Raw genomic sequence first — 10,179 nt, forward strand, 5'->3', positions numbered from 1 at the left:
TCATACCTGGTGGAATGTAACCAATCGAACCTTTGAGTGCATTTGTAGAAGCTTCTGAGTCCATGGAGTTTCCAAATAGTAATTTGGCAATACCAAAATCTGCTATATATGAGGTCATGTCATCTCCTAATAATATATTATTAGGTTTTAGATCACAATGAATCACTTGTACAAAACAGTGGTGGTGTAGATATGCCATCCCATGTGCTATCTCTATTGATATCCTCAATCGATCAGTTAAACTTAATCTGCATTCATCACCTTCTTGAGGATAGAGCCATCTCTCCAAACTTCCATTCGACATGAATGGAAAAATTAGAGCTTTAAAATCAAGATTAGAACAACTGGAAATAATTTTCATCACATTACGGTGCCTTACTCTTTTTAATATATTGCATTCTCTACTGAAACTTTTATGACCATTTTCATCTTGTAAATTGAGAACTTTAACAGCAATATTTTTACCACTGTTCAGGATGCCTTTATATACGGATCCAAATTTACCAGTTCCTAGCAGATTTGCCACATTAAACCCATCGGTTGCATCTACAAGTTGTTCATAGGTAACTTTTACTGGTTCCACTTTGCGAGAAATGATATTCCAATTGATACGTCTCCATCCATAGAAAATTGCTAGAAATGACATGAAGATAATTACAATAGCTATTGCAATGGGAATTATTACCTTTTTAGAGATTGATGGGTGTTTATCTTTGGAATAAGAGCATGGTGGCAAATTTACCCATGTGCCACAGAGGCCAAGATTTCCCGTAAGTGCTGAGGCATCGAGTGCTGTGAAAACTCCTCCATTTGGGACCTCTCCAACTAACCTGTTGGAAGACAGATTGATTTTCTGCAACATTTTCATCTCCTTGAAGACCACAGGTATAGCCCCTGACAAATTATTGCAGGAAAGATCCATATATTGCAGGTTTTGCAAATTTGCCAGTGATTGTGGAATTGGACCTGCAAATGAATTCCAAGAAAGACTTAGATATTCCAATGCCTTGCAGCTTTCCAGTACAATTGGGATTTCACCTGAAAAGAGGTTGTGAGACACATCTATAGCTTGGACCATTGTCATTTTGCTCATTTCTAACACACCACCATGTAACAAATTGTTTGACACGTTGAAGAAGAACTGGATATTTTGAAGACTTGCCACTTCTGGAGGTATATTTCCTATTAGCTTGTTGTAAGATAAGTCCAATTTTTCCAAAGCTTGGCATCTCCCTAAATTAGCAGGTATTTTCCCTGACAAATTGTTGTAACTAAGAAGAAGTCTTCTCAACTGTGAAAGAATGCCAAGATCACCTGGAATTTCCCCTGAAAGCATGTTATCACTCAGATGTAATAACCCAAGATTTTTAGCCTGGCCTAAACTTTTTGGAATTGTTCCATGCAAATTGTTGCCATACATATACAACCTCTGAAGACTTGGCAGCCCACCCAGGGTGGATGGAATTGTTCCATTGAAACTATTTGCACCCAAATCTAGAGTGTCCAACTTTGTAAGGTTGCTGATCTCATCTGGTATGCTTCCCTCAATTTGGTTATGGTCCATCATAAAAATAGAGATTTTACTCGAGAGCTGGCCAACTGAAGAGGGTAACACTCCACTGAAACGATTAAAGCCAAAATCTATGATCTCCAAACTGGAGCAATTAGTTAAGGCTGTTAAAATAGACAAACCCCTGCCTCCACCATCAAGATTATTTTTAAATAATTTAAGCCTCTGAAGGTGAAGCAACCTGCCAAACGCTAATGGCACAGTGCCACTCAGATTGTTGTCGTTTAAGTCAAGATGTTGAAGCAGAGTACAATTGGAGAAGCAGCCATGGATTTCTCTATTGAATTGGTTTTCCCCCAAATACAGTTTTTGCAACTCAGATAGTTTGCATAACTGCCAAGGGATGTAGGCAGTTAACTGGTTATCAAGCAAGGACAAAACTTGGAGACGAGTGCAGTTTGAAAGGGCTCTCGGAATTGGTCCTGAAAATTTGTTTTTCTCAAGGTTAAGTACTTCCAATTGAGTTAGTACACCCAGTTCAACAGGAATACCACCATTGAGTTTGTTCTCATTCAAATACAGTTGAGTTAAAGAAGAAAGGTTTGTAAGAGAGGGCGGGACTGGACCTGCCAGCTGGTTTGTTCCTAAGAAAAGGACCTCCAAACTTGAGAGAAGCCCAAGTTGGGAGGGAATGCTTCCACTCAAGTGGTTAAAATACAGACTGAGAATCTGCAAAGAATTGCAGTCCCCTATGGTGGATGGAATAGGTCCTTCCAATCTGTTATATGACAATCGAAGTATTCTCAAGCGAAAAAGCTTTCCAAGCTGATACGGAAGAGGACCCTGCAAACTATTATTAAAGAGATCAAGTACTCTGAGGAAGGAAAGATTTCCAACTAAAGGAGAGATGGGACCAACCAATCCCTTACCTCTGAGATTCAAGTAAGCCACACGCTCTCGACGAGAAGAGCAGATGACTCCAGTCCAGTTGCAGAAACTAAGACTAGGAGACCAGTTCTGTAAAGAATTGAATGGGTCCAGAATGAGGGACTTCTTGAATGCTGTAAGAGCTTGCTGGTCTGAAAAGGTTGAATTGTGAGATGTACCCGCAGGTTGAGCGATAACTGCGAGATTGAGGAGGAGAAAGACCAAAACAGAAAGCATTTTGAATTCTCAATTACCTTAACGCAGTGGGATGGATACAGAGTTTGAAATGCCCTGTGCTTATAATTAGTTAGCTGATAGGCTATATTATGTAGAAAACTTTGACCGGAAAGTTATGTCAGGCCTGAAAACAATTTTTGGCTACCCGATAAACCATTTTCAAATCGCCACTAGTTTTTGTTTTGTCCGCAGACTCACTTTCCTGAAAATAAAGTCGACCTGTTCAACTAATTGACTCCTATGTCACCTTTATCTTCCAAAAGATTTGAATATTTTATGGGCTAAACAAGTTTTGTTTCCATGATTTATCTGTTTCAAGCAATATGAATGATTTTTACCTTTTTTTCACGAGCCAAATAGCATGAATGGTTTTAATTCTACAGTTCTTCAACTAGAAATGTCTTGAAATTATTGATTTTTGCAATTTATGCTTTCAAGTACCAATAATTTAATTACTTAGAGATCAAATTTGTATTGCACTCTATTTAGTTTTAGCTCTAAAAAAATATCAGACAATATCCAATTTGACTTCTAAAAGAAAGAGGCATATAGACTAAACGTGTGAATTGTATGTTTATTTTTTGCAATTATCAAGTTTGTAGATTTGCCAAGGCAATAGGTTTTTGGTTAAGGTATCTATCTAAGCTTAAACCGGTATTGAACTTGTCATTAGAGATGCTGTTTTGAGTAGTATATTGTATTGGATTTAATTATCCATTTTGTAGTCAGTGAGACTCTTCTTTGAGCAGTGAGACTCTTCTTTGAGCAGTGAGCTCTAAGCTGTTGGCCTCCCTGCATGTGCAGGCCTCTATTGTAAGTAGTATTTATTCATTGGCCAGTGAGTAAATATTGTGGGTCACAAATCCCACCGAGGTATCTCCCACATTGGATTTACTAGTTAAATATCTTGTGTTAAGGTGTGTTTCTATGTTGTCTCTATTATTTGTGTTTACTGCATTAATTCTTGTTTACCGGTACACTGTTTTGGGTTGCAAAGTTATAAATAAGTTTAAATATTCATTCAACCGGTTAGACACTGATTCACCACCCCTTCTTAGTGTCTTTGGGACTGACATTGAATCTAATAATTGGTGATGTTCTGCAAAAAGGATTAGAAAATCTATTTGATGGCAACACACACAAAAGCACAAGAAACAAACGTTAGTGTTAGCAACAAAAGATTATCCTAAACAGGCATATCAAGAGAGATATTAAGCATGAAATAGAAAGCATATAAACATAGAATGAAATAGCTAATCAAGATGCTCATAGTTGCTCCTCCCTTGTTCCTCTCCTCTCCAAGTCCCAAATGAGTGTAGCTCTCAGCTTTTAGCACTAGCCATGGATGCCATATGGAGATTCAAGATAGTTGAATATGATAAGAAAATACTATGCAAGAGTAGATAGTGATGCTATGAAAAAGCTCTATGCTAATGCCAGTATAACAACAATACTCTAAATGCTTCCTTTTGCTTGAGGAGAAGGGTTCTATTTATAGAAGAAATGGGGAAATGAAGGGTTAAGATTGAATGGTTTAATCAAGGGCCAAGTTTGAAAGTTGGGGATCCATGTGCACAATTGGCACCAATAAAATGGTGACAAGTGTCAACATAGGATTGGGTTGAGAGAAGAGGTTGGAGGCATTAAAGGCCTGAGAAGACCTCATGGTTATCTTAGAAGGTAAGGGTCAAGTCTAAATTAAGATTACCCATTGGATTAAGAGTTAATCCAAGGATAAACCTTTGTGCAAATGATTAAGAGATAATCATGGTCAAAGCATTAAAGGCTTGATGAGACCTTTGGGTTGGGTAGAGGTTGAGTCAAAACAAATGTTTTAACCATGTGGGAGGGTTTGGGGTAACCATTAATGGTTATTGGAGACTTTGGGGATTAAGTGGTTGAAGGTTGAAAGCCTTCAATGGTTATCAAAGACTTTGAGGGTTAATTTGTTGAACACACAAAGCATTAATTGCTTTTCAAAGACTTTGGAGTCTTTGAGAAGTGACTCCAATTTGCTTAGGAATGTGACAATATTTAGGGGATGGATTAGGCTAATTAGGAAGGGTTTAGAAGAATCTAGAAGGGGTTTAGGCATACAAGTGGATTTTGTAGGAAAATGCAAGTGGGAGAAATTTTGGTATTTTCAATTAAAATAAAATCATTTATTTCAATTAAATGGTGTAATTTGCATTTGGATAAATATTCAAATAAATATTAATTTATTTAAATGAGAAAAATGAAGATAAAGCATTAAAATGCTTGAAGACTTTGAGGGAAACCATTAAAGGCTTGAAGACTTTAAGGAAAACCATTAAAGTCTTAAGAAGATTATAGAAGGAAACCATCAAGTTTGAAGACTTTAAAGCCATCAAGTTTGAATACTTTAAGGGAAACCATTAAAGGTTTCAAGTGGGTGAGGATAAATAGGATTTTAAATAAATAATTTATTTAAAATAGTTGTGCAACTTGCTTTTGTAGGAAAATACAAGTGGGTGGAGGATAAAGGTGATTTAAATAAATTATTTATTTAAAATAATTGTGCAACTTGTATTTGTAGGAAAATGCAAGTGGGTGGAGGATAAAGATGATTTTAAATAAATGATTTATTTAAAATAATTGTGCAACTTGTATTTGTAGGAAAATGCAAGTGGGTGGAGGATAAAGGTGATTTTAAATAAATGATTTATTTATTTAAATGTGAGAGGTGGGATTTTGGGGGTTTTAAATAAATATTAATTTATTTAAATGTGAGAGAAGATTTAATTAAATAAATATGATTTATTTATTTAATTAATGGTCTGAATTTGGTTAAGTGAATTAAATCAAATAAATTGAATAATTTATTTAATTAATAGGAGAATAGGGTTAAGATGAATTAATTAAATATTAATTTAATTAATTATTAATTGATGGTTAAATAATCAAATAAATACTAAGTATTCATTTAATTAAGTGGATAGATTTATGTGACTACATTTGCCCCTCTTTGAGACGGTGCGGTTTATCACGTCGTTTCAAAGAAAGAAAAATAGGTGTGAAGAAATGCCCCATAAAATGTAAATTTAATGGGTGGTATGCCCCCTCGAGAGATGGGCCGAATTTTATTATTTTTTTTATTTTTTTTTTTGTGAAAAATCGGGCGGTCTCTCGAAAAAGAATGAAAAGTGGAGGGGATGTAGAATAGAAGAAATTAGAACTAATGATGAAAGAATGGGAGAAAATGGAGTGAATATGAAGAAACAACAAGCCAGCGAGTACCTTGAGGTCATGCAAGAGATACATAGCAGATGTAGTGTGGGGTTTTGATTGATGCTATACAATTGATCAAAATTGGTTGGACAATCTGGTGCAATCGGTTGAATTGCCCCGGTCAAGTCAAAGCGTGACAGTTGATGTTAGTTGGTCGCTTGAACATGATAAAGTCTGAGTAAGTGAATCAAAGTGACCTGATGGTGACTTAGACAATTGATGTAAGTGTCCGATGAAGTCAAGGTATATGAAGCAAAATACTCATTGAGACGTAGACAATTGATGTAATTGTCCATTGGATTGTGTTTGATTGGTTGATCAATTGATAGTGTGTGCATGTGATGGATGGCTGTGGGGAATCATGGCAGCCCCGTTGAGACTAGGTCACTATGATAAATGCCTGATGTAGTCTAGGATTGCCATAATCGATTACTTGTTGAGACCCGAAGATACTTGATCAGAGTATCTGTTGATAGTCTAGGTGTGCGTGAGTTGATGTATCTGTGTAGACAGAGTAACTGGCTTAACTTTTTTGGATGAGTGAGGATGGGAAGCGATGAAGGGATTAGGATGATGTTGATGATCAAGATAGGGAGGGTGAGGGGGGATTTGATGTTAGATAGAAGATATGGAGGACTAGGACCGAGTCCTATGGAAGAAGATGAGTAAAATAGAGTATGCATTATTATGACTATGTATGCATGATATGCAGCTATTATGAATGTATGGATGGATGGAATGCAACGAAATGCAATATATACAGATGAGATGGAATGATGATCCATGGTGCTTTATTTTTCATCATTGAGCTTTAAAATGTTGTAAGAAAATACAAGCAACTTGACATAAAGATTCAAATGACCAGAGTATTTCTTACATGGATTTTGATATAGCAAGTTAATACAAGCAACTTGATATAATGGATCAAGTTGACCAAAGTATTGCTTGCGGAACAGACAAGGATTATCTCCTTTCATGCATGACTTGGATCGTCCTCCTTGATCTTAGGTTGATCATATCCTGAGACAAGTGCATACCATAATAAGAGATAAAACCTTTATCCAGTTTGGTTGAGGTAGGAGGAACCAAAGAAAGAGCATTGTACCTACAAACAAACAGTATATACATAAAGAATAAAGAATATGGATCCTTGGTAATGGTTCATGCTCATATGGTCGAGGTATACGCTGTAGTCAGCAAGTCGTAGTGATCTATGACTACATTTTGCATAAGATCACGTAGCTTAGTGAACTTCCCACGTAGACACCATTAGTACATGCCCCAGTACTTCATTGGAAGTAATGCGTAAACAATACAAAACAATGCTGAAAGATCCCGATACAGATAAACAAATGATTGTACTCATAAATCAACCAAGTATTTGATAGCTTAACATAATTTTCTTGTCAAAGAAAATGTCATCTTGTCTTTGTTTTGATAAGGAAGGATGCATCCTTGTTTAAGACAGTTTGGATTGTTGATGTTGATTGTGTTGGTCGAGTGATAAGTGGTCATTTGTGTGAGTATTTTGTCAATGTTTGTTTTGTATTTGATCGGATGAATATGTACAAGGTGTTGTCATGTTTTTGGGTGATTTTTCATGGTTTTTCGATGTTTTTGGATTTTGTGTAATAGTTTTTGAATGTTTGTGGATTTTGTGAGTCATTTTTGAATGTTTTTGGATTTTGTATTGTTTGTGAATGTTTTTGATATTTTCTGGGACATTTTTGAATGTTTTTGATATTTTTGATGATTGTCTGAATGAAGAGCGTAATGACACATAAGACAATGTAGAATCCACTTCCATCAATAGGTTAAGGGTATTGCCCCCAGTTTTTAGACCTGACTATGAAAAGGTGGGATGCTAGATGCATGGAGTACTTTCTTAATGACAGATGAATAACAAGCCATGGCTTTGGATGGATGGATGTATGTATGAAGTAAATGTGATCGCAACAAGTCTGAAAAGATAATGGAGCCATAGCCCTTACGAGTGGCGCCTGTTTGCCAGGTTTTCACCATCGCACTTACCCAAGGTGCCACCGAAGTGGTTGTTCACCGTTTGGATGCATGATTTTTCTTTACTTTTTTTGAATGTTTTTGTATTTTCTTTAGGACATTTTCTGAATGTTTTTGATATTTTCTGATATGTAGGGGAGCCTGATGCTCTGTATACCTTAGGTATAAAACCGTTTGAGGTGCATGCTATTGATTGGATCTGCGAGCGGTTCTCCGTCTGATGTAGCCAACTGATATGCCCTGGACCCGAATACAGCAGTGACAACATATGGGCCCAACTAGTTTGATTCAAACTTGCCTTGATGTTCTCTGTTTGGTTGGTTGCGAGGATTTTCTCGAAGAACAAGATCACCTACCTCAAATGTACGAGATCTAACTCGGTGATTGTAGCTTCTACTCATGTGCTGCTAATAGGCTTTGAGGTGATTGTATGCAGCTTGTCGCTTCTCATCTAGTAACTCTAAGTCCTGAACACGGGATACTCTGTATGCTTCATCATCGATGAGATTGTGCAATGAAACTTGTAAGGATGGTATCTCGACCTCAATAGGTAAGATAGCTTCAGCACCATAGACCAATGAATAAGGAGTTGCACCTGTAGGGGTCCGAATGCTAGTTTGATACACCCATAGCGCTGGATTCAATTGAACATGCCAATCACGGCCGGCATCATTGACTGTCTTCTTTAGGATCCTCAATATATTTTTATTGGATGCTTCGGCCTGACCATTGCCTTGTGGGTAATAGGGAGTGGAAAAGCGGTGTTGGATATGAAATTTCTCACAAAGCTCACGGACATCCTGATTTTTGAAAGGAAGACCGTTATTTGTGACAATGGACATGGGCACACCATACCGGCAGATGATGTAATTGAGGATGAATGAGGTGATCTGCTTGCCGGTGACTTGGGTAAGTGGAACAGCTTCGATCCACTTGTTGAAATATTCGGTGGCGGTAATAATGAATTTATGGCCGTTGGATGAAGATGGATGAATCTTACCCACAAGGTCAAGGCCCCATTGACAGAAAGGCCATGGTGTCGTGATTGGTTGCAGTTCCTGGGCCGGTGCATGTATCAGGTCGCCGTGAACTTGACATTTCTTGCATTTCCTGACAAAGTAGTAGGAATCCTTTTCCATAGATGGCCAATAGTATCCAGCTCGCATGAGTTTCTTGGCTAGTGACGGACCACTTGAGTGAGTCCCGCAAATTCCTTCATGTACCTCTTCCAAAGCCTTTGTTATCTCACCTTGTTCCAGGCATCGAAGGAGAGTACCATCAAGACCGCGTCGGTATAGGGTTTCGGCAATAATGGTATATCGAGCAGCTTGGCGAATGAAGGTTTTACGTTGGTTATTTGATTGGTTGGGAGGAAGGGTGTGATCGCGGAGATAGGTGTAGAACTCACCGTACCATGGGGATTCAGAACCAACAAGGTGACATATCATGTCGGATTCGGAAATATCATAAGCGGGAATCCAAAGCTGTTCTACCAAGAACTCGTAGCGTGTTGAATTTTGCGGAAGATCTAGTAGAGATGCGATGGTAGCCATAGCATCAGCAGCTCGATTCTGATCTCTTGGTATCTGCTCAAAGGTGATAGTAGTAAATGATGTCTTTAGAGTGTCCACCATTTGCTTGTATGGCATGAGTTTATCATCTTTGGTCTGATACTCATCTATTGCTTGTCAAATGACTAGTTGGGAATTGCCATATACTTGTAGTTCTTGTAATTTCCATTGTATGGCTAGCCTGAGTCCTGTGATCAAAGCCTCATATTTTGCTATGTTGTTTGTGCATGGAAATGTGAGCCTATAAGACTTCGGAATGCTATCACCCTGAGGTGTGATAAACAAAATGCCTGCCCCCGAGCCGTGCCTAGTGTATGAACCATCAAAATATAGTTTCCATGATTGTGCTTCTGTAATCATGAATATCTCTTCATCTCAAAAATTGGAAATGAGAGGATGATCGCCTATGAGGGGCGCATCGGCCAACTGATCTGCAATGACTTGACCTTTGATAGCTTTACGGTCCACATACTCAATGTCAAATTCACTTAGAATCATCACCCATTTGGCCAAGCGACCTGTCAATGCTGCTTTGCTGAGTAAATACTTGAGTGGATCAATCTTTGCAATGAGTTGTACCTTGTGTGTTAATAGATAGTGCCGCAATTTAGTGGCTGCCAGGATTACTGCTAGGCAAGCTCGCTCAATAGGTGTGTAATTGAGTTC

General features: G+C 37.8%; 1 protein-coding gene across 1 annotated transcript; it reads right to left on the minus strand.

Moving 5' to 3' along the window:
• Nucleotides 1–257: 257 nt before the first annotated feature.
• On the minus strand, nucleotides 258–2,674 carry LOC131876062 (putative receptor-like protein kinase At3g47110). Its single transcript, XM_059220841.1, has 2 exons — nucleotides 380–2,674; nucleotides 258–290 (listed from the first exon to the last, which is right to left on the minus strand). Exons 1-2 carry the CDS (start codon nucleotides 2,672–2,674, stop codon nucleotides 258–260), a joined length of 2,328 nt encoding a protein of 775 aa, XP_059076824.1.
• Between the last annotated feature and the right edge of the window lie 7,505 nt (nucleotides 2,675–10,179).

The sequence above is a fragment of the Cryptomeria japonica genome, chromosome 5 (genome assembly GCF_030272615.1).
Source record: "Cryptomeria japonica chromosome 5, Sugi_1.0, whole genome shotgun sequence".
In the NCBI taxonomy this organism is placed as follows: Eukaryota; Viridiplantae; Streptophyta; class Pinopsida; order Cupressales; family Cupressaceae; genus Cryptomeria; species Cryptomeria japonica.

Excerpts from the sequence above, each read along its gene's own strand:
- LOC131876062 (XM_059220841.1), bottom strand. The coding sequence starts at position 2,674 with ATGCTTTCTGTTTTGGTCTTTCTCCTCCTCAATCTCGCAGTTATCGCT. Across the intron at positions 291-379 it reads AATGCAATATATTAAAAAGA|TTTGGAGAGATGGCTCTATC; the intron begins GTAAGGCACCGT and ends GTCGAATGGAAG.